Below are 26,334 nucleotides of genomic sequence, written 5' to 3'. Positions count from 1 at the left end.
TCACACAGTGTAAAATAAAATGTACTGAAATAGTATTCAGTGCTGATTGTAGACTACAGTAAATAACCTGCACATTTACACGTAGCGATGATTGATCACAGGTCTGTCATTTAATCTCACTCAGAACAATTCCTAGGGCTCCTTCCATGTTTAAGTCTGGATACGTCTCATAACATACATTCCGGTATTCTCCAAGCAAAGAGTTAAAAATCAAGATTCTTCATGTGCAAGGATGTCCCTCTAATTATTTCAATGGCTCTTAATTCTATTTATCCATTATGCTGCTAGGCACATAATTATTTAATAAATGTCCCCAGCCTTAATGCTGGAAATATCAATAAGGCCACAAGTACTTTTACTTTTCATTTAATTATACTGCTATTAGAAAGCGGGGGTAGAGTCCAAAAATGGTGCTTTTAACATCACTGCATTAACAATGGAGCAAAGTGGTACAATCGAGTAATGCAAGCAAGCCAAGTGCTTGGGATCAATTGGATCTCCCATTAGGCTAGGATCACACGACTTTCTCTCTTCTGAAACAAGGTAATTTGGAGTGATGAGACCAATATTGAACTTTTAGGCCACAACTATAAACGTTACATTTGGAGAGAGGTCAACAAGGCCTATGATGAAGGGAACACCATTCCTACTGTAAAGCATGGAGGTGGATCGCTGATGTTTTGGGGATGTGTGAGCTACAAAGGCACAGGAAACGTGGTCAAAGTTGAAGGACAGATGAATGCAGCACGTTATCAGCAAATACTGGAGGCAAATTTGCACTCATCAGCCCGGAAGCTGCGCATGGGACGTACTTGGACGTTCCAACATGACAACAATCGAAAACACAAGGCAAAGTCGACCTGTCATTGGCTACAGCAGAACAAAGTGAAGGTTCTGGAGTGGCCATCTCAGTCTCCTGACCTCAATATCATTGAGTCACTCTGGTGAGATCTCAAGTGCACAGTTCATGCTAGACAGACCAGGAATTTACAGGAACTGGAGGCTTTTTGCCAAGAAGAGTGGGCAGCTTTACCATCTGAGAAAATAAAGAACATCATCCACAACTACGACAAAAGACTTAAAGCTGTCATTGACGTTAGAGGGGGCAATACTTGGTATTAAGAAATGGGGTATGTGAACTATTGATCAGGGTCATTTGGATGTTTTGGGTTGTCATTATGACTTAAAAAGAAAACACAGTAGTTTGACAATGACTGGCTTCACCCAACCACTAACCATGAGTGGAGAAAAAGTTTTGGTGTTATAATTCATATTCTCTGAAAAAAGGCCAAGGAAGCAAAAATTCTATATAATATATATAAGGGGTACTTCCGTCTGTTTGTCTGTAATGGAAATCCCACGTCGCTGATTGGTCGTGACCAATCGGCGACAGGCGATCGGTGACCGGCCCCTCCCTACTCTCCTCAAGTCAGTGCCAGTGTGTCGCCCCATCCTGGACCAACTTTTTACTATGCAGCATCAATAGTAAAAAGATACAATGTTAATAATAATGTTAATGTTAATAATAATTTATAAAAAAAAAAAAAAATTGTGCTATTCTCACCTTCCGCCGTCCACCGATGCGTGCGATGCTGCGAGACCGCTATGTCATCTGGGTAATTATGCAATGCATCACTAGGAACGGAAGCTGGCGGCAGCAACGCGCGCATCGGGACAGCTTCGGTGGACGCCGGAGGGTGAGTATATAACTATTTTTTTTTATTTTTTTTTTAACAGGGATATGGGGGTGGGCTGTGTTACATACTGTGGGCGGTGTAATATATTATGTGGGCTGTGTTATATACTGCCTGGCTGCTATATACTACGTGGGCAGTGTTAGATACTGCGTGGGCTGTGTTATATACTACGTGGCCTGTGTTATATACTGCATGGGCTGTGCTATATATTACATGGGCTGTGCTATATATTACGTGGGCTGTGATATACTACGTGTCTGTCTGTGTTACGTGGGCTGTGCTATATACTATGTGGATGCTATATACTACGTGGCTGTGCTAAACACGACGTACATACATATATACACACAATATATTATAATATATATATATATATATATATATATCTATCTCTCTATCTATCTATCTCTATCTATCTATCTATAAACACACACACACTAGATGGTGGCCCGATTCTAACGCATCGGGTATTCTAGAATATGTATGTAGTTTATTTATGAAGCTTTCAGAATAATGCAATGAATCCACTGGATTTGGCCTGCCGGGCGCGACCAATCAGTGAAGCCAGGGCCGGCTCCAGGCATATAGCACAGCCACGTGGCATATAGCACAGCCACGTAGTATATAGCACCGCCCACGCAGTATATAACACAGCCCACATAGCATATAACACAGCCATGTAGTATATAACACAGCCATGTAGTATATAACACAGCCCACGTAGCATATAACACAGCCATGTAGTATATAGCACAGGCCACGAAGTACATAACAGGACACGTAGTATATAGCAATGTGGGCACCATATCCCTGTTAAAAAAAAAAAAAGAATTAAAATAAAAAATAGTTATATACTCACCTTTCGGCTGCCCCCAGATAAGATGCAGTAAGAGAGGGGAAAGCATTACTTACCTGCTGAAATCTCAACACCGCCACTGGTGACTTCAGTCTACATTTGACTGCTGCAGACAATCAGTGGCCTCAGTGACCATGCTGCTGTAGTTATTGATACATAGTGGAACGTACTATTGTTACAAACTATTGTCTAGAGGACACTGGATACTATTGCATTAAATTTACAGATGAGAAGTAACAGGTCTAGACAAGATGTCATTGGAGTTGAACAAACTAGGACCCTGTCCAGCGGCCACCAATGCAGCTGCATCACAGCAATGAGCATCTCTGATCTGCGGCAGCCCCTGCGCCTCTTCTTCTGAACAGGATGCTGTTATCAGGCTCGCTAATCAGAAGCATCAGTAATGACGGGGTAATCAGTGCTATGTTCCGGCTGCCATGGATTACAGACATGGCCCCTAATGATGAGCGAATGTGCTCGGATATGGTGTTATCCAAACCTGCTCGGGTGCTCGAGTCTTGGAACAAAAATTCGGTCTTGTGAACAAGCGGTAAGCTTGCAGCTTTCCGAGTGCTGCCTGTGGAAAACACGGACAGCACTTGTACCAATTCATATTTAACAGGGCATTGCCGATGAGCGATTTGTTATATTTTTTTCCACTGAGCAATTATGCATACGAAAAAAACAAAAACAAAAAAGGCAGCATGCACTAGTTTCTTCCGTGAATTGGATGAGATTTGCCATTCAAGTCTATGGGTGCATAAAGAAAAAAAAAAAAAATTAGGATGCCATGTAGTGCGACAGGTTAGCATTGTAATTCTATAACACGGGAATCTAAAAGGTCCTGTAAATTTTCGTTGCTACTGCTGTAGAAAAAGAAAAAAAAGGAGAAAAAAAAAGAAAAAAAATGAAAAGAAAAAAAATTATCCCTATTTTTTAGTGCTCGGAGATTTAGTTTTCCTTGCAGCAGCGGAATGATTTACATCTGTTAGCCATCTTGACTACATGTGGGGATCCCCTAGCAACCAGGCAACCCCCACATGTACTCAGCCTGGGTAACAGATGTAAATCATTCAGATGCGGCGATGAAAACTAAATCTCCGAGTACTTACAAATACTCGGATGTCACCAGAGCGTGCTCGAGAAATCTGGAGTAACGAGTATATTCGCTCATCACCAGTCCCTACATTATAATAAAACATATGGATTGACTATTTTCAGTTTTGTTTTTTTGTTTTTTTTAACTAGGATACAATTTTCCTACAGCTACACTCAGCAAATCAGACAAAACACAGCCACAGTGTTTCAACATTTCAGGATTAACGGCTTTGTTAAAATAAGACAACTACTAAAATCATAGCAAAATAAATGTGTAATTTCTTCCTCATTTAGCCATTTTGCAGGCCGGAGTAAAGGAAAGTCATTAATGTTATGTTCTCTTATCGATACTCGGAGCCTTTCAGGGGATAAATAATGCTTTTTCTATACTCTTCAATGCGACCAGTTAAATGAGACATTATTTCTGTGCAGTTAGCAGAGTGATCAATAGACTGGTAGACTGCGCAAGTGATGGTTACATTTCAATATTTAGCTATAAGAAACTTATATATTATCAAAATCTGTATTGGATAGGAGTATAAATAAAGCTAAAATAAACACGGCACATATTCTAATGCCCAAATGATAAGCTGTGACGACCAGGAAGAGTAATTCTGTAACGGTAGAAAAGAAGGTGTGTGTGCGAGCGTCTCTTGTCCAAGTGTTCGTTCAGTTCATCTAGCTTTTCAATAGACTGTAAATGAATAAAAGTATTGTGACATCTACAAGAAATTTTACTACCGTACATCCCATTATAAATCCATAGGCATTGTATTGGTTGCCTACCTTTGGGATCATTTAATTGTATCCCTTAATTGGTATTTGGGGATAAAAAATTGGGTTTTTTTTTTTGGAGGGGGGGGGGGGTTAATTTTTTTTTACAATTTGGTCTCAAAAATTTTGCACGGTTTGCCTCCTACATCCTTTGTATCACACTTTTTCTGGCTGCAGAAGAAAACTTGAGAATCCATCAATCCATCAAAGAATCAATCAAAGAGCACATCCTGATAGGAGGGTTTGTAACATCAGGTTTTTTTATGAGCTCTTCTAACCCATTTATGACCAATGATCACATTAAAGTTAAATTTGCAGAGAAACAGAGCCTGCAAAAGTCAAATAGTGTAAAGATTTTAATAAAATCCAATTGCAAAATGATTTTTAGCCTTAAATATATATACTTTTTTTTTTTTTTTGTTTAAGTCATCATAAAGGTGGGCAAACCCTTTAATATGGAGTTGTTCCCCACATTCCAGTTGTATCAGCTTCTATTCTTCTGGGAAGGATGCCTACAAGATTTTGGAGATAGTCTCTGGTCTAGTTCATCCCAAACTTCCCCAACCATGCCTTTATGGATCTTGCTCAGTGCCCCAGACATCATGTTGGAACAGAAAAGGGTCTTTCCTAACCATTACCACAGAGTTTGAACCCATTTCCACTGACACGCAATATAATTTCCTTTTTTTAATCATATACATAAGGCTCAGAGTCACATGACTTGTAGGAGCAATTCTCTTGAGAAATCTACTCAAAACATGACTCCGTCCAACAGTAGATCCATCTGCACCATTGACCAGACTTGTGCCTAGTTCGGCAGGGCCTCCCACTAGGTCCAAGGTAATGTAGAAATCCAAAATTGGCAAAAGCAAAACCGGTAATGTTTTGGCCACAATTGGCCCCTCTCAAGCCTAAATACATGCAAATGTTGCCCTTAGTCAGATTGAACCCATGAGCCCAATGCTGCAAAGCAAGCGTCCACACTGATGCTTCTAATGCTCAGGAATCTAGTTGACAACTTAAGTAAAACTGGAAAAGTGGCCATAATTAAGGTCTCTAGTGCCCCTGAAAATAGATCTAACCAAAGAAAAACATGTATATGACCTATTAAGTGATAATCTGACATTTGGAGGAAAGAGTTTCTCCAGTCAAAAAAAAAAAAAACTTGGGCAAAATCAGATGGACCTTATAGTAAATGGGATGCCCGTAGCTTCCGTCACACGATAGATCCAGAAGAGCACGGTGTCTTCCATTATAAACAGATGTGATGTGAATAAGGTCATGCCAGCAAAATACAACTGAAGATCCTACAAAGATGGCTTCAGCTTTACTTTGACAAAGAGCTGCCAGAGGAACAAGCAGGATTAAGAAAAAGCAGAGGAGCAAGAGATGTAATTGTTAAACATTAAATGAATAATGGAAAAGGCCAAAGAATACAACAAGTAGATCTGTTTTTGGCCCATCGACTACAGGAAAGCCTTCGACTAGGTTGATCACCAGAAACTGTAGAATACCATGAAGGATATGGGTGTGCCGAATCATCTGATCAGCCTCATTAGGAACCATATAATCGACCAAGAAGCAACTGCATGGATCAATGTAGAGAGAGGCGTTAGACAAGGCTGTAGCTGGTCACCATTTATCTTCAATTTATATGCAGAAGCCATTTTCAGGAAGGCTGGACTTGCCAAAAAAGAAGGAATCAAAATTAGGGGTACGTGACTGGGATCCGGACGGGACCTTTATCTCACTCCACATGGGTAATTAATTACTTTATTTGCACTGTGTGCACTGTGGCCCTTGGCTACCATTGTAGCATTCATGTATGTGCTTGTATTACTCAGCCAGGCTGCAAGACTATGGTAGATAGCTTTAAATGCACTTGTTGACAGCATATTTATTGCATGTTCATGAGTCATGGATTTAGTGTTACTGTCCCGTACCGTTGCTCTCAGTTCACTATTGTAACCACGGATTTAGTCACTTTACTTTTCTGTAATTGGTAATATTTTACTTATGGCATTGATGTGCCTTCAATAAATTTTGTACTTTTTGTTAAAACTGTTTTTGGCAATTTTTTGAAGGAATCAAAATTGCTGGACGAACCAACAATTTTAAATACGCAGACGATATAACAATGAGAACAACAAGCGTAGATGGAAAGATGACTTATTAAGGAGTGTCAAGATGGAAAGCTCCAACATGGGACTGCTACCCAACACAAAGAAGGCAGAGATAACTACTACTTCCAGGTATGCCCAGGGCATATTTGAGATGGACAGCGATGAACTGGAAGTTGTAAATCACTTCAACCTACTCAAATCGATGATCACTCAAAATGCAGCGATGACACCGGAAGTCAATAGAATAGCTATGGGCTAATCAACAATTAAGGTCTTCAAATCGAGAAACATTTCACTAGCGACAAAGACCCGGCTTGTACATAGTCGGGTCATTTCTGTAGTAACATTTTGATGCGAAACGTGGGCGATAAAGAAACAATAAAAGAGAAAACTCAGTGACTTCGAAATGTGGTGCTGCATAAGGAGGTTATCAATACCATGAATGGCAAGAAGAACAAAAATCAATTTTGTAACAAAATCAAGCCAGGCACTTCAGTCGAAGCAAGAACCACCAAGCTACGACTTTTCTACTTTGGACACTTCATAAGAAGACAGCAATTGCTGGAGAAGGACATCATGGTCCAAAGGATAGAAGGAACAAGGTGAAGAAGAAGACTCAATGGTCTAATACAATCAAGATAACGGTGACAAAAATCCTGGTGGACCCGTCTAGGATTGCACAAGATTGATCTTCCTACAGAGCATTCATCCAGCAAGTCGCCATGGCTCGAGATGAAGCTGAAGGCCATTTAATAATAAATATGGTCTGAAATGCGTAGGAAAAATAATGTAATTTACTTGGACATATTGGAGAATGTCGCAATTTTAAAGATGTCAGAATAAAGTTTACCATTCTATTTGGAAAACGGCTGGAGCTTCCTTACAATTGAATCTGCTTGCTGGATGCAATGAGAATCTAGGCACATGTGTGAAATTCACTCATAGGCACCTATTCACAAGGAGGAGGCCAAAGCAATTTTTTTTGGCTCAGACTGGTGTTTTTCACTTTTTTGGTTGTACGTAACAGTGCAGAAGACTGTGCCATTTCTAACCGGGACATCCATTAACAATGTCTATGTCAAACATACTCTTGGGCTATGCACTACCATCTGTTGTATAGATCTTGTTGAAACATACCTCTACACAAAGCACACCACGAAAGTAGAGTGGAAATCGCTTTATACTTGGCTGGGGAGATTGCAGGAGACAAGAATAACTATGCTGAGATCGGACTTTACATTTAAGTATTTCTTGGATGACAGCATGTAGCAATTTTCCCTACAAGCACGGACCTTGTTTCGACACTGAAAGGGTTACGGTGATGCCAATAACGCGCTGCAGAATTGTTTCCAAACATCAATAAAGTCATTATCTGGAATAAGCAAACAGTATCCAGATATATATACTGCATCCAGTCATCTAACTCTTATTTATGATTCAATTAGAATCCTTTAGGCCAACGCATTAGGAGGTTCTTTAAAGTGCATTTCATTAAGTCTCCGGCAATTAATGTCAGGTTTTGGGCAAGCCTTCCTCGGCAGGGCTTATCCGTGGCATACCAAACAATGATCTAGTGTTGCTTGGATGGAGTAGGACACATTTTCAAAAGAATTTTGTACAGAAGATTAAGTGAACCATCATTTAGATTTGCATTGTAGGGGTCTAGTAACGAGCCAGCTATATATATATAAAAAAATAAAAAATGAATAACTGTAAAGTGGATCATACATATAAATGTTAGCTGAACCCAACGATTTCAGCGGAGCCAGAGAGGACTCCCTATGTAAAAGATGGATTATGCAGCGGCCGATCTTTCTGATACTTCTAGTAGCCACTTCTGGTAGCAGCTTTCTCCGAGAACCTATGTCGCGTGTTCAAGGGGAGTTGGCAGGAACAGGCCATGCTTGCACAAAAAAAAAAAAAAAGAAATCCCAGCATGTCCTCTTAATGTTTTATTAAAAATATACAAAGAAATCTGAATCCCTCAGATCAGTCATGTTCTACCCTCCTCCTCAATGTCTGTATGTGGCTGTTAGACAACTGGCTATAGCAACATGATCAAAAACTGTTAAAAGGGAGGATGATCAGCAACATTCAGCCACCGGGCAAAGATGGAACTGATCAGCGGATTACCCCTCAACTCTCTGCAGGAATTTTAAGAGACTGTTAGCTTGCAGCATTATCTATGGTGGCTCAGTGGTTAGCACACAGCCTTGCAGCGCCGAGGTCCAGAGTTCAAATCCCACCAAGGACAACATCTGCAAGGAGTTTGTATGTTCTTCCCGTGTTTGCGTGGGTTTCCTCTGGGTTCTCCGGTTTCCTCCCACAATCCAAAGACATACTGATAGGGAATCTAGATTGTGAGCCCCGATGGGGACAGCGATGATAATGTCTGCAAAGTGTTGTGGAATATGATGGCGCTATATAAACAAAGTATAACAAATAATCTACATTGGGGGGGGGGGGGGATCTTTTTTCTGCAAAGGGCCAGTTGGATTTTTAAACCATCCTTCGGCGGCCGTACAAATTGCACGCCAACTCTAACCCACAAAATATATCCATCATTGCACACGCCTCAACGTTCAGTAGTGATCACTGCGTACACGTGCTCACAGAGCAAGAAGGAATTAATGGGCCGTCAGTGGTGAAAATACAGCTGCCGGCTCAAGCACTGCGGTCCCCGGGAATCTGCTCAGGAGCCGATGTAAGGACATCGAGGACCGTAAACGACCCATGGGCCTGAGGTTACCCACCTCCGATCTACATGATCCTGATACAGTGAGAACAAGGAGATTTCTATTTCATTTAAAACATGGATTTCTAGGTTTACTGTTCCTCTAAGATCTTATCTGGTCAAGTGATGATCATATAGGCCCAAATAAGAATAGAAAAGTTAATTACACATATATCACACACTACAATCTTTAAGGGAACCTGTCACACTGTGCATGAAGCTGAGCAGAACAATATCAGTTTGTTGGAAAACGTTCATTATAACTTGCATTTTATTCATTAAAATCCCTATTTTGTATGCATAGGAGTCCAGTGAGCGGTCCTACTAGTTGACCGCTATCTAAGCATGCAAAGTCAGTCATACAGAGAAGACTGTCAATCACCGACTAGGACCGCCCACTGGACTCCTGTGCATGAGCAGGATGGCAATGAATGAAATTAAAGTTTAACCGAAACCGAACTTTTCTCACAATAATATACACACACATATCTGATCAGCAAATCCTGCTTTTTAACATCCGGCCTGCAGATCAGAGAATATATTCAACATTGCAGATTGTAAGCTCTCACGAGCAGCGTCGTCTTATTTTGCTTTAATTATTATATTGTTAACATTGTTACTTATGACTGTTTTGTTTGAAACGGTTAAACTGTAAAGTGCTGCGGAATATGTTGGCGCTATGTAAATAAAGATAATTAATTATTATTATTAACATGACAGGTTGTTTTGAAAATAAATCACTGAAAGGTTCTCACAACATGCGTTAAGTATGTAACTTACAAGCTCCTTTTGTAAATGACAAGATTGTGGAGCGAGAAAAATGTAAGTAGCTAGAAAACATGAAGCCAAACACCAATGTACCCTGTGTAAAAACTTTCCAAAACTTCCCACATTTCTCATACAAGACTACGGGAAAAACGTACAAGAAAAACAACAGAAGATGGAAGTAGGCTGCCACCTTGTGGACAAATGCTGCAAGTGTCACCAAAGGAAATTTCTGAAATTAAAGTTTATGGAACCTAAGCGGGAACGATCTTTTATCTTTCCATTTCAGGTTAAGCATTTTTCAAACAAGTAAATATAGAGATGAGAAGATAAAAGCCACCACAACCACCCTGAGGCGCACCCAGGAGTTACACCGCCGCTATAATGATGAAGTCCTTGGCTGCTTGAAAATTGCAGAATCTCCAGGTTACAGAACTTAGGACTTTTGTAGGTTTATAGGGCTGTTTTTGCCCTAATAACTGAAATTTATCCTGTTTTGTTTCTACATATTTTTTTTCCCCGCATTTATCTAGAAACAGAAATAAAAACCAAACGGGGAAGAAGGCAAGTGAAATATCTAAGATCCACGAGCGCGGCTCTCCACCATGTGATTGATGGACTTTTATTAAGTAAAGTGCCACGGCAGAGGATGGCAATGCTGGAAACATTATTTTGTTCCATTATATGTTCCCTCTAAATTAATCTCCAAAGAACATGATCTTGCACATTTATAGAGCAGTACTGCGATATACGCTTCCTAACCCACAGACTCTTTTGGGGGCTAAATATAGAGAACACATGGGAAGTGCAGCAAATGACATCACCCCCGATATTAGGGGCCTGTGCACACGTACAGATTGCTCACAAAACCTGAAGGGTTTAGGAAAGTGAATGAGATCCGTGACGTCTCGTGCACACATTATTTGTGACTTGCAGATTTGGGGCAAATTTAGAACTACAATGCGTCAATTCTTTCAGCGATTTTGTTGCAGATTTCACTCATACTAATCAAACTTCTGTGAAATCAAACTGTCCTCTTAGGGTATGTGTCCACGTTCAGGAAACGCTGAGTTTTTGACGCAGCATTGAGCAGCATGCATAAAAAACGCAGCGTCCAGATGTTACAGCATAGTGGAGGGGATTTCATAAAATCCTGTCTCCACTATGCAGTAAAAGACGCATGCGGCACACCCGAGAAAACTCACATGCGGCGCGTCTTTTAAGAACTCAGCATGTCCTTACATTGCAGAAAAAACTCAAGGACAACGCAGGTGACCTGCCAGTGACCTCAGGTGCAGATTTGGTCAGGATTTTACCTGCATAAAATCCTGACCAAATCCTGAAGCAATCCTGAACGTGGACACATACCCTTAGGAAGCAACACTGATTGACAATCAATTTCACATGCTGTTGTGCAAATGGAATAGACAACAGATGGAAATTATTGGCAATTATCAAGATACCCTCAATAAAGGAGGGGTTCTGCAGGTGGGGACCACAGACCACATCTCAGCACCAATGCTTTCTGGCTGATGTTTTGGTCACTTTTGAATGTTGGTTGTGCTTTCACACTCGTGGTAGCATGAGACGGACTCTACAACCCACACAAGTGGATCAGGTAGTGCAGCTCATCCAGGATGGCACATCAATGTGAGCTGTGGTGAGAAGGTTTGCTGTGTCTGTCAGCGTAGTGTCCAGAGGCTGGAGGTGCTACCAGGAGACAGGCCAGTACACCAGGAGACGTGGAGGGGGCCGTAGGAGGGCAACAACCCAGCAGCAGGACCGCTACCTCAGCCTTTGTGCAAGGAGGAACAGGAGGAGCACTGCCAGAGCCCTGCAAAATGACCTCCAGCAGGCCACAAATGTGCATGTGTCTGCACAAACGGTTAGAAACCGACTCCATGAAGATGGTCTGAGTGCCTGACGTCCACTGATGGGGGTTGTGCTCACAGCCCAAAACCGTGCAGGACGCTTGGCATTTGCCACAGAACACCAGAATTGGCAAATTCGCCACTGGTGCCCTGTGCTCTTCACAGATGAAAGCAGGTTCACACTGAGCGCATGTGACAGTCGTGACAGAGTCTGGAGATGCCATGGAGAGTAATCTGCTGTCTGCATCATCCTTCAGCATGACCGGTTTAGCAGTGGGTCAGTAATGGTGTTGGGTGGCATTTCTTTGGAGGGCCGCACAGCCCTCCATGTGCTCTCCAGATGTAGCCTGACTGCCATTACGTACCAAGATGAGATCCTCAGACCCCTTGTGAGACCATATGCTGGTGCGGTTGGCCCTGGGTTCCTCCTAATGCAGGACAATGCCAGACCTCATGTGGCTGGAGTGTGTCAGCAGTTCCTGCAAGATGAAGGCATTGAAGCTATGGACTGGCCCGCCCGTTCCCCAGACCTGAATCCGATTGAACACATCTGGGACATCATGTCTCGCTCCATCCACCGTTCTGTTGCACCACAGACTGTCCAGGAGTTGGTGGATGCTTTAGTCCAGATCTGGGAGATCCCTCAGGAGACCATCCGCCGCCTCATCAGGAGCATGCCCAGGCATTGTAGGGAGATCATACAGACATGCGGAGGCCACACACAATACTGAGCATCATTTCCTTGTCTTGAGACATTTCCACTGAAGTTGGATTACCCTGTAACTTCATTTTCCACTTTGATTTTGAGCATCATTCCAACTCCAGACCTCTGTGAGATATTAGTTATTTATGTTGATCATTTTTAGGTTTTAATTGTTCTCAACACATTCCATTTTGTAATGAATAAAGATTTACAACTGGAATATTTCATTCAGTGATATCTAGGATGTGGGATTTTAGTGTTCCTTTTATTTTTTTGAGCAGTGTACAATGAATACAACGAGATGTTATAGAACCGTCAATACTATAAATAGCAGAGGTATACCACCCCAGAAAACACAACACAATTCTGAATTCTGGTCACACAGTGCCCCCTCTTGGAGAATAAGGAAAAATCAGATGCATCAATCGCACAGTTTTATACTAGCATATTCTATACAGTCAATACTGTCGTGTGACCATTGGGATACTAAAACCTATAGATGTGAAACACAACTAATGAATACAATTTAATTGTTTACTGATATATTCATTAAAAAAACATGGAAAAATTATAAATAGAACTCTCAACAGGAAAAAAGTGCAGGAGAGTGGGGAGGATATTGTACATTAGATTTGCAGGTAATCATACATTAAACAGCAGAATAATGGAACAAGAAATTTGTAATGCAGTGATGCCCGAACTGCATCAAAATCAGCTGAAAAGGTGTGTGTGTGTGTGTGTGTGTGTGTGTGTGTGTGTGTGTGTGTGTGTGTGTGTGTGTGTGTGTGTGTGTGTGTGTGTGTGTGTGTGTGTGTGTATATATATATATATATATATATATATATATATATATATATATATATATATATATATATATATATATCAATATAAGAATAAATAATAAATAATCACATTTAATCTGGTTAATATTAAAGAAAATTTAGCAGCTACATAGGGATGAAAACAGAGCAGGGTGTAACAGTATACCACACAGGATGGAAAATGAGGTAGACAACAGTTAATTAAATAATGATGGAACTCATGTGAAGACATGATCAAAGTGTTACATCATTAACACATGTATACCGGTGTTTTTACTGGCATAACTTCCACTGACAAGTCTTAATAGCAGCCCGAAATGGTAACAAGTTAGAAAGTGACTGGTGCTTTAGGAGGAGGAGAATGCCATGATCGTACTGGATGAATGCTGCTTACCCGCTCTCACCGCCTGCCCAACGCGCGTTTCGCCAAAGCTTTGACCAGGGACAAGGAAGTTAGGAGGAATGGGCTATTTAACAAAGAATTGGTCAATGAATGTGTTTTTTTTTCCTAATGAGCAGTAATATTCAGCTGGGTAAGTGTCTATGAGAGCGGGTAAGCAATATTCATCCCGTACAATAATTTATTAATCGTTGTCTACGTTATTTTCCATCCCGTTTGGTATACTGTTACACCTGCCTTTTTTTCATCCCTATTTAGCTGCCAAATTATCTTTAATATTAACCAAGTTAAAGGTGATTATTTTATTATGTAAAAAACCCTTTCAGTTAATTCTGATGAAGTTCGGGCATCACTGCATTACAAAATTCTTGTTCCATCACGCGTCTATTTAATGTATGATTACCTGCAAATCTAATGTATGATAGCCCCCCTCTCCCGCACTATTTTCCTGTTGAGAGTTCGATATATTATCATGTTTCCATGTTTTTTCTGAATAAATCAATAAATAATTACATTTTATTCATTAGTCGTGTTTACATCTACAGGTTTTAGTTACAGTTTTATAATAGCATGGTGGCTCAGTGGTTAGCACAGTAGCAGCCTTGCAGCGCTGGAGTCCTGGGTTCAAACCCCACCAAGGACCACATCTGCAAAGAGTTTGTATGTTCTCTCCGTGTTTGCGTGGGTTTCCTCTGGGTTCTCCGGTTTCCTCCCACACTCCAAAGACATACTGATAGGGAATTTAGATTGTGAGCCCCAACGGGGACAGTGATGATAATGTGTGCAAAAATGTAAAGCGCTGCGGAATATGTTAGCGCTATATAAAAATAAAGATTATTATTATAGAAGTCATTGTAAAACCAAACATCGGACATGTGCTAATATCTAGTGATGAGCGAATGTGCCGGTTTAAAGTGTTTTCTGAGTATGCTCAGCTGCTAATTGAGCGACTCTGGCGTTCTCGAAAAATATATTCGAGTCCCCGCGGCTGCACATCTCGCAACTGTTCAACAGCCGCAACACATGTAGGGATTGTCTGTTTGTTAGGCGACCCATGCATGTGTTGCTCCTGTCGAACAGCCACGAGACATGCAGCCGCGGGACTTGAACATACTTTTCGAGCACGCCGAAGACACTCGATTAGCACCTGAGCATGCTCAGATAACACCTTACCCGACCACGTTCGCTCATCACCTCTAATATCAGAGCTGGCTCCAGTGCTGGGAAGATGCCGGTATTCTGTGAAGCCAATTAACATCGGCGGTAAGCCGCCGGCCTGTAATAAATCAGGTTCAATTTCCTTTTTCAATTAATGGTCAATTAACACAACCAGACTCAACTAAAAATATTACAGAGATCCCATTAATCTGCTAAAAATTAACTTCACCTTTCTGTTAGTAAAACAGGCATAATTCCTACGGGGAAAGGGAGGATTGTGACACCTTATTAAGGGAAAAGGCTTTCGTTTTTATTAGCCTCATTTTCTAAGTCATCTGTTCCATATTGAAGATAAGGAAGGAAAAATTAGTTGTTAATTAAGAAGAAATAATGATCCCAGGATCTGGATGAATTAAGGGGAGAAAGATAAAAAAAAGGGCAAATATAACTACAAATAAACTATAGAGGGAGAAATGCACACAAGTGACCTAGATTTATATAGAAGGGTCTAGTAGAGGCCCCCGAGCCCACCAGGACCCTTTTGCAATCACACATAACCTGGTCTATGGGAATTACTAAGATAGGGAAGGTGGCAACTAGACAGCTTAAGGCCACAGTCACACACTCAGTATTTGGTCAGTATTTTATATCAGTATTTTTAAGCCAAAAACAGGAGTGGGTGATAAATGCAAAGTGGTGACGTGTTTTTTAGCCAACACTATATCTGGCCTTTTTCTCACGTTTGTAGAAAAACATGTACGCGACTCATCCATATGGATAAAAAAATATAAATAAAATGACAAAGCTTCTCCAATACGGCACATGACAGACTTGTATTGGCCTTTGTCATCTGTGCTTCTGGAAAAACATGGATATGTGCATAGGACCATAGATCATCTGAAAAAAAATACGGATACTGGAAACACGCAAGTGCGAAGGAGGCCTTATGCTGCATATTTTCCTATACACAAATCCCTGAAGAAAATCTGCAGTAAATATATTAACACATTTAGATTTCCTGCTTCATAGACTTCTATAGGCAGCAATGGTAAACTGATCTCTCAGTAAAGCTGAAACATTTACTTAATCGCAGACAGATCGGAGCAGTAAGGTGTCTACTAAGTGGGGGAATGTTTGCTCTAATAAGAACTACTACAAAAAAGTTTCTCATCTTCACTAGTACAGATAAATGATGATAAATAAAAATTAAGAAAATATTCTGAAAATGCTGATCGAAGAATAAAGGCAATTTGCGTAGGACACAACCACCAGAAAGAGAAGGTGACTGGACTGATGACAAGGTAGAAGGTCATCACTTAATACAAGTCCAAGGTAGATATTAAAACAAATCGTGGGGCCCCAACAGTCGGACACAAACCAACTTAAAGCGTAATCACAGTTTTAATTTTTATTTTGTAAATCAATAGTAAGAACATGAAAATAAGCAACTTTGCAATATATCTTCTCAGAGAAATCGGCCTCTTTCTCCTCCTGAACTGATCACTCTCAAATCAGGAGTACAGATCTTCCCATTACGGAGATAGGAGATGACAGTTAGTGCTCTAAAACTCTGGAGAGAAGGAGGAGCCAGACAATAGTTAGTTCTCCATAGAAACTTATGAGCACCAACTGTCATGTCCTATCTCATTACTGGGACAATATGTCTTCATTGAAGACAGATTTTACCCATGAATTAAGAATGAGGAGGAGGAGGAGAAAGAAGTAGATTTCTTCGATAATATATATTACAAAGTTTCCTATTTTCATGTGTATTATTCATTTCTGAAAAATAAAACTACGGTTACGCCAACATCTGAATCAGATTGAATTGATCCCAAAAAAAAAGCTTTATTTGTGGCTGATCACATCCCGGGTAGTAATTCTGTACACACTGCCAACAAGGAGCGGAACTTGATTTCTGGGCCCAGTGGCAATAGAGCCGTCCAATTGCTTTACCACCTGGCAGCCCCCGTGGGACCCTGTTGACTATAATGGGGGTACACCTGGTTTGCGGTATGGCACCTGGCTTCTGACTAGGGGCATACTTAGTAATTTTTTTGTCAAGATCAGAGGCCTCCAAAAGAGATGTGAACACCACCGACGATACTGTAACAGGAGACCGCTCTGAATGCGCAATGATGAACGCGCGCGGACAGAGAAGAATCTCTCCATGCTACACTCCTGACTGACCGCGTCATAAATAACACTCAAATACCGGCTTCGCTAATAGAGCATGGGAACTATAATTTCTAATTATTGTTGATGGAAACCTGCCAAACGCTAATAAATCACAAGTTAAGGACAAAAGACCTAAATGTGCAGCCAGAATGACCCCCGAGACTGAATTTATAGATGGTTTCCATTCTTACTGGAAGGGAAAGGTTTATTTTACTTGTAAGATGAAGACAAGGAGTATTTTTAGTCTCTAACTACAGGACTGTGCTTCCTATAATGAGCCAAGAGCCCGACAGCCCGAGTGTAAATACCGAGTGCCAAGAATACAGGCTGCGCTCCCAAAGCCTAATTTAGCAGAACATGAGTCTCAGACTTTATATCACACAGTAAAAACTTCAGTGCGCCAATGCCTCAAGTATACACAGGGCACTAAAGAGCTCAGAAACCTCTTATATAAAAACTAACTGTAATAAACCTCTTAAATACAGGGCAGAATATCAAAGAAATAACATTTAGAATGATACATCAGAGGGAGCGAGATGTTCCGGTCAGCTTCATTATCGAGAGACTGCTGGAGGCGGAGAAGCTACAGGGAAACAATACAACACCAATATATCCATAACACCATGGACACCTGCCTACTATTGGGTTGGTCACCCCTAAGTGCCACCAAACCAACACTAACCCATCAACTCATCAGTCTCCCCTGCTCTGCTGGCGGATCAGCGTGACCAGGGGAGAATGATGAGAGTTGCAATCAAGTGAGAACAATGACAGCAGGCGTCGGCTGATGGGACTATTACTCCCATCTGCCTACACCTGCTGCCACTAATAACAGCGAGAGCAGGAGCGGCGGATGGGAGGTTTTATCACCCGCTGACTGCACTATAAATAAATGAAAAAATCTGTTGTGGGTTGCCCTGTATTTTCTATAACCAGCCAGGCAAAACTGAGCAGGGGCAGCAACCCTCAGCTGTTAGCATTAGCAAAGCTGGTTTTTAAGAATAGAGGGCTCCCCACGCTGTTTTTTTTTTGTTTTTTGTTTTTTTAATTATGGTATTCAAATAAATAAGGGGAATAAAAGGCAACCAGACTTGCTAAAGCAGACAGCTGGGGGCTGGTATTCTCAGGCTGGTAAGGAGCCATGGATATTGCCCTCCCCCCCCCCCCCCCACCACCACCACCACCTAAAAATAGCAGCCTGCAGCCACCCAGAAAAGGAACATCTATTAGAGGCGCCAATTCTGGCACTTTGCCCGGCTCTTCCCCCTTGTCCTGTAGCGGTGGAAATCGGGGTTCAAATTTGTGGGGTTGATGCCACCTTTGTCTTGTCAGGTGACATCAAACCTATGGCTTAATAACGGGGAGGCGTCTATAAGAAACCTATGCATCACTAATCCTATAATTGTATGGTAAAAAAAAGATCGAGCCACAATAAAGACTTCTGTGATGTTAAAAAAAAAAAAACCACTTTAGTGAAAAATTACAGACACAGTTATACTCACCTATAGGCTAATTCCACCGATTACCTCGTCTCCTGTAATAAAACAAAACAAAAAAAACAATATCCCTCACCTCTCCGTCGTTGTGTCCCATGTTGTTAACCATGTCTAGGGGATAAATAGTTTTCAACCTGAAAAGTGCCAAGATGCGACAGGCCAGGCTGAGAACCACTGGTGAATGAGCTGTTGTGAGCGCAGCATCATTGACCAGCAGTGACCTGATCGAGGTTACCGCCGGTCAGTGAAGCTGCGCTCCTAGCCAGGCTGAACTGCAGTTTACCTCTGCACTGTGGGAAAAAGTCAGTGAAGAGTTTACAGAAGATCACTGTGAGACTTTCTCACTGTGATCGGCGGTGAAGTAATCACTCACTTTTTCCCACGGTGCAGAGGTAAACTGCAGTTCAGCCTGGCTGGGAGCGCAGCTTCACTGACCGGTGGTGACCTCGATCAGGTCACTGCTGGTCAATGATGCTGCACTCAACAGCTCATTCACCAGTGGTTCTCAGCCTGGCCTGTCGCATCTTGGCACCGTCCAGGTTTAAAACTATTTATCATACTATTAGCATGATAATAGTATTTAGAATACTATTTTTCATACTAAAGACAACGGTCTTGATTTCTTAAGTTTTTGATTTTCATACATAAAAAAAGTTTGAGGTTTTGTTTTGTTTTTTTTAACTTGGGAACAGATTAAGAAAGAACCCATCCTTTCAGACATTATGTGAATTTTTCTGTTAACCAATAAAATATTGTTATTGAGAATTTCCACCATAGGGGAAAAAAATAATAAAGACACTTAGGTCTTGGTTTCCACACATTAGCTGTATGCCATTAGGTTAAACACATGAGAAGGACAAAATTCCAAGTTGTGCACTTTGTTTTCTGGTCTAGAATCCATAAGCGGATTAGAAAATGATGAATTGGAATGATCAAATAGAAATTTAGAGGAGTAGCTTACTTCCAAGCCGAGAAAATAAATAAATAAATTAAAAAAATCACTGACTGAATAAATGGACACTAGCCCTTCCTGCAATCATCCTCTGATACTTAAAACAAAAATTCCGCCTTTTATTTTTTTCCTCTCTGCCTCATTCAGTGCTACGAATGGAATGAGAAGACGCGGGTTCCAAGCTCATCTCGCAATCCAAAACCTATTACCCTCCAGAAGAAAAGCTCCTTCTGATCATAGAATAGATGGAACATTGATATGAACACCAGGCATACCGTGAAGTTTTCCTGTGACTTGTAGTTCTCGTCTAGGTACACTCGAGCTCTGTTGTATTCTTTCATAGCATCACTTGACAGCAGATCTCTGAAAGCAGAAAAATAAAACATTTACTGCAGTGGCAATGAAAGCAGATATTGTTCATCAGCAAAAAGCTACAATCGGCATCTTAGACTTTTTTTTTTTAAAAGTAGAAAAACTTTCAAAGGAAAAATGCAAAACCTTTAGTTTTTTGTTTTTTTTTACCCCCAGACAGATGTGTTTTTTTTTCTTGTTCCAAGTGTATAAATTTCCAGAAAAACACCATTAACAAAAAAATAATAATATTAATAATGATAATGACTGCTGATTACGATTAACCAACAAAAGATTATTTATCAGATATTACGTTTCCCAGGCAATTCATAAATCTCAAAAGACATCACATTTCAGAAAGTGAAAAAGGATATTCCCATACATAAACATACACATTAAACATCAGCACATTGGGATTTTTCTAGTTCTGTCCAAAAGTACTGGAAGCCATGAAAGAAAGCCCCTAACTTTAGTATGAGAAGAGGGAAGAAGAAAAATTTTTATTTTATTTTTTTTTTTACATGGGTCTTCGTTTTTAAATACGTTCCCAATTTTTTTTCTGTGCCTACTACTAATTGTAGAGTACATAGAACTTACTAATCGTCCAAGGTTGTACCACCATACATTGGTAATAATAAATGTGCCACAGTTTCTGAATAAAAATCCTATATTGTAAAATTAGCTACAGAATGTATTAATCTATTGGTAAATATATTAAGAAAGCAACACATACTGCAGAGACATGAAACTAAGAATAATGACAGTGTTAATATGTAATTGTATGCTTTGAGTGTAAAACTACATTTTGACCATCACCACTAGAGGGCAGCGTTTACCAACTTTCACAGCACTGCCGATCCCGCAGGCAATGGAAATAGAACATACTTATTTGCTTGATTAACATCACTGACGGAGCGAGGGTTTTCCTCAGTCATCAAGAAAGAAACAGCTGAAATGTATTTGTTTTACAAATTGCGCATTAATCTTGCATTGCTATCTAGCCATAGTTGAAGGCCAATTTTACAGAAAATCAAATTTGATCTACGATAACGTAAGCAAGAAGAGGAAGCTTAGATTATTTTTTTTTTACTTTTAAAACAACCAGGGGAACATTCCAGTTTGCAAAAAAAAACAACAAAAAAACCCATTGTGCATTATGAGATGTGCGAGAACAGATGGTAACATGGGACAAAAAGGAAAATTGATATTTTATTGTAATAAAAAGTTTTTAAACTTTTAAAACACTGGAAGAGAGAGATTTAAAAACTGTGTAACGTAACTGGAAATTGGAGCTGTGAAAAGGAACCAATCAACTTCCACAGCTTCTTCCTCGGATGTTATTTCTAACAAATAATCTGGTCACAAAAAAGTGGCGTTTTTCTTGGGGAATCAATTTAGAGAGTTTTATTAGGCTGGACAGTGACAGAGTACTGTAAAGGTGGAACAGAAGATACAAGTAAGAGTCCTTATCAATAAATTCAGAAATAATTTAACTTCACACCTCATGCTCGTTTAGTCTAGGGCGACAATCACCTTAATACACGTTGTTACACTGACCAAAATCTTTCCTAGGATGTTACTAGGACAGCGGCTTATCGGCATGTGCAGTATGAAGCTCCGCTGCCGTGATTTGGAGATAACCTACACCATGTACTGTTAGATTATGTTCACACAATGCGTTTTTGATGCTTTTTTTTTCCTAAGGCAAAACCTGCCCTCTTGGCAGTAGGAAACTTGCTTTCAAAAAAAGGCATTACAAAATGCAACGTTTGAACATTGCCTAAAGCCATCTCTCGATCACTTCAGCTGCTCAGAATTTATATAGACAGTGTGGATAGCAGTGTGAGCAACCTCTCCTTACCTCAGCACTCCTGGTATCTCCAGTATTAGATCAGATAGACAGAGTGGACAGCAGTGTGAGCAGCCTCTTCTTACCTCAGCACTCCTGGTATCGCCAGTATTAGATCAGATAGACAGGGTGGACAGCAGTGTGAGCAGCCTCTTCTTACTTCAGCACCTCTGGTATCTCCAGTATTAGATCAGATAGACAGGGTGGACAGCAGTGTGAGCAGCCTCTTCTTACCTCAGCACTCCTGGTATCGCCAGTATTAGATCAGATAGACAGGGTGGACAGCAGTGTGAGCAGCCTCTTCTTACCCCACCACTCCTGGTATCTCCAGTATTAGATCAGATAAACAGTGTGGACAGCAGTGTGAGCAGCCTCTTCTTACCTCAGCATCCCAGGTATCTCCAGTATTAGATCAGATATGGTGGACAGCAGTGTGAGCAGCCTCTTATTACCTCAGCATCCCTGGTATCTCCAGTATTAGATCAGAATAACAGGGTGGACAACAGTGTGAGCAGCCTCTTCTTACCCCACCACTCCTGGTATCTCCAGTATTAGATCAGATAAACAGGGTGGACAGCACTGTGAGCAGCCTCTTCTTACCTCAGCATCCCAGGTATCTCCAGTATTACATCAGATAGACAGGATGGACAGCAGTGTGAGTATCCTCTTAACTCAGCACCCCTGGTATCTCCAGTAATAGATCAGATAGACAGGGTGGACAGCAGTGTAAGCGGCCTCTTCTTACCTCAGCACCCCTGTGAGCACATCAAACATGACGGGAAGGCGCTTCCCATTTCACATGCTCACAAAATTCTATTTACATTCCTGGACAAGTTTCTGTCAGTGAAACAAGATGGCAGCCATTTTTATGTATTATGGCGATTACCTTCCTAGTGTGTGATTTGCCATTTGGGAGGGGCCTTCAAGCTTCATTTCACACTTTACATTTTGATGTAGTTTTTGAATGCTGTGTCTACTTCAGAGAATGAGGCGGACAGGCAGAGTCATCAGAACGTGAAGCTCTGATGGATTTGATCAGTTTTGCAGGGCACTCAGATGCAGGACTTACACGCACTCTGCAGTAGCAAAATGGTCAACAATTATTAATGAATCCTGTTTAGAAAGTTGCTTAAAATTGCATTTAGGAATCAAACATTAAAAAGAACATAACCCTCCAATCTACCGTATATACTTACTTGACCAATTTGTCGACATGAGCCATAGAAGCTTCATAGTTCTTCCCACCAACCTCTTGACAGTGCAATGATAAAAACTGAGGCTTCTGTGCGTGTACAGTCTGAAAAAAGAAAGAAAATACACTTCTTAAAAAGTGCACACACCGGGGGCGACGATCAAAGGCTGTCTAATAGTAAACCTGGCTCACGACTGCAGATAGTGATAAAATATAAGGGTGAATGTTGAGATACAAGTGAATGTTGAGATACTGTGGTTTCATTGGACTTGTAAAGATTTTTTTTGCCGGCACTGTATGTATAATATATATGATCAAATCTAAATGTATATATCCATATTACAAGTATAAAGAAATGCAGCACTCACCGGATCTTCAAAAAAAAAATCAATCTTTCATTTCAGCATTTTGGACAGGCAAATAGTAAATCGCACCCCCTGCCCTCCGCTTGCCTGTCCGAAATAATTAAATAAAGGACTGAATTTTTCAAATTTCTTCATACTTGTAATATAGACTTTTATCACTAAACTCGCTGAGTACCACCCTTATCTTTTGCAAATAGTGATCGTTCAAAGCTGCAGGAATTTCTCTACATAGGATGTGGTATGGTGATGCAGACATTCTAATATACACTCACTGGCCACTTTATTAGGTACACCTGTCCAACTTCTTGTTAACACTTAATTTCTAATCAGCCAATCACATGGCGGCAACTCAGTGCATTTAGGCATGTAGACATGGTCAAGACAATCTCCTGCAGTTCAAACCGAGCATCAGTATGGGGAAGAAAGGTGATTTGAGTGCCTTTGAACGTGGCATGGTTGTTGGTGCCAGAAGGGCTGGTCTGAGTATTTCAGAAACTGCTGATCTACTGGGATTTTCACGCACAACCATCTCTAGGGTTTACAGAGAATGGTCCGAAAAAGAAAAAAAATCCAGTGAGCGGCAGTTCTGTGGGCGGAAATGCCTTGTTGATGCCAGAGGTCAGAGGAGAATGGGCAGACTGGTTCGAGCTGATAGAAAGGCAACAGTGACTCAAATCGCCACCCGTTACAACCAAGGTAGGCCTAAGAGCATCTCTGAACGCACAGTGCGTCGAACTTTGAGGCAGATGGGCTACAGCAGCAGAAGACCACACCGGGTACCACTCCTTTCAGCTAAGAACAGGAAACTGAGGCTACAATTTGTACAAGCTCATCGAAATTGGACAGTAGAAGATTGGAAAAACGTTGCTTGGTCTGATGAGTCTCGATTTCTGCTGCGACATTCGGATGGTAGGGTCAGAATTTGGCGTAAACAACATGAAAGCATGGATCCATCCTGCCTTGTATGGAGCATCTTTGGGATGTGCAGCCGACAAATCTGCGGCAACTGTGTGATGCCATCATGTCAATATGGACCAAAATCTCTGAGGAATGCTTCCAGCACCTTGTTGAATCTATGCCACGAAGAATTGAGGCAGTTCTGAAGGCAAAAGGGGGTCCAACCCGTTACTAGCATGGTGTACCTAATAAAGTGGCCGGTGAGTGTATAACAGATTGCACAAATGTTTTATATTTATCGGTAGGAGTGTGATTGAGTGCGTGGACAGGTGTCTTTGAAACAGACATTTTTACTATGTCACACTCATCATGCCCAGTCACATGAGGTTTGATCTCTTTTTTCACTCATACAACTTATCTATTGTGGACCTTTTGTGTGACCTTTTTACGTCCATACATTTCTTCAATACCACCACTCTGTCATTCACACTCACTTTTCTCTGTTCCTTGAGATCTACAGGCTTCATTCATTGTCTCCTCTGAGAACCGGTCCTCCACACAGTGTGTGCTGGCTGTAGCTGGCTGGGGTTTGGTTGCCATGGCAATGTGTCCTGTAGCATCAGCCTCCCATCTCCTGATGACGTGGGACGCCGAAGCCACCACTTCTAGCCCACGACCGGACGCATCCAGTGCCACCACCCTGCCTGTCAGCTGTGATAACCCTATTTAAGGATCACACTACCACCACTGACAACTGTGACCCCCTGGAAGAAGCAGGTGCGAAACGTGCGTCGGGGCCCTTCCCTACCCAAGCTGACACTTTTAAAGGTATATTCCATAGCATATACTTAGATATATTTATGCATTTATATTTCACATGGTTGAGCCTTTTAGAACTTCTCTATTGTTGAACATGCACTGTACTAATTCTGACTGCATTTATTTACCTATATAGATATTTACCTTGACACTCCAAATGTCCAATATGGACTTGATTACACAACAGTCAGCTTGTATATTTTTGCACTTGTCACCATTTGTGACTACCTTAGTACAGAAGCACTATTAATTATAGTGCGCCATTGAAGGCACATTATTTCTCTGCTGTATCTATATTCTACCTCTAGTGGTGCATATTTTGAATTGCATTTTTTCTAATGGACTATATGCTCACTAGATTTTCTTCACATAGCATCTACTACCTAATACTGCACTTGCCTGTGTAGATACTTCAGTGGTCAATACTTGTCTACATTCTAGTGCTGCTTTGTCTGGGTTGGGCTTCACTCTGTATACTTAATTTTCCCTATTTTAGTATGTTTACTGACTTTTTTAATAAGTATTGATTAATAAAATTGATATAATTCTTACCACTTGGGTTTCCCTTTTTTTTGTTTTTTTTACCCATTTCGTATTTTGGAAGTGCCCACTATAAAATATTGTTTGGTCATTTATAGGTATTAATAATAAGTCTTTTATACAGTTTTCAAGCTCAAACAGGTGCAATTAATACAGGTAATGAGTGCAGAGTAAAAGGGCTTCTTAAAGAAAAACTAACAGGTCTGTGAGAGCCAGAATTCTTGCTGGTTGGTAGGTTATCTAATACTTATTTCATGTAATAAAATGCAGTTTAATTATTTAAAAATCATACAATGTGAATTTCTGTTTTTTTATTTTTAGATTCTGTCTCTCACAGTTTAAATGTATCTACGATAAAAATTACAGACCTTGCCATTCTTTGTAGGCTTGAAAATTTGCAAAATCGGCATCGTATCAAATATTTATTATTCCCCACTTTCATCCAAACAGATGACAGTCCTTTATACTGGAGCAAACTTTATACACAGAAAAGGGAAGGTCCTACCAGTCTCTGTATCACCTTCAGCCCATGTTCAAGCAGCCTCTAGCACTAAACAGTGTTCAACTCCATGCACAGTTGACACTGAACAAGCTGCAGCTTCCACACGGTTATCTGCAGCTCCAACACTCAGACTACTCAGCTTTCCTAGCTGACCCTGTGCAGTCTCTATTCCAATAGACTCTGGCATGCCTCA

At 40.8% G+C, this 26,334-nt stretch overlaps 1 protein-coding gene across 2 annotated transcripts in view; it reads right to left on the bottom strand.

Moving 5' to 3' along the window:
• The window catches only part of INPP5A (inositol polyphosphate-5-phosphatase A), a 473,991-nt gene that overhangs the window by 291,477 nt on the left and 156,180 nt on the right, over nucleotides 1-26,334 (bottom strand). For both annotated transcript variants that reach the window (XM_077258448.1, XM_077258449.1), the window contains exons 3-4: nucleotides 23,023-23,123; nucleotides 19,902-19,989 (exon numbers count right to left, since the gene is read on the bottom strand). In XM_077258448.1, coding sequence (XP_077114563.1) covers nucleotides 19,902-19,989; nucleotides 23,023-23,123 — 189 coding nt within the window. The remainder of the gene's footprint in view (nucleotides 1-19,901; nucleotides 19,990-23,022; nucleotides 23,124-26,334) is intronic.

The sequence above is a fragment of the Ranitomeya variabilis genome, chromosome 4 (genome assembly GCF_051348905.1).
Source record: "Ranitomeya variabilis isolate aRanVar5 chromosome 4, aRanVar5.hap1, whole genome shotgun sequence".
NCBI lineage: Eukaryota > Metazoa > Chordata > Amphibia > Anura > Dendrobatidae > Ranitomeya > Ranitomeya variabilis.
The sequence above is the reverse complement of the archived record's forward strand: the minus strand, read 5'-3'. Positions and strand labels throughout refer to the sequence as shown.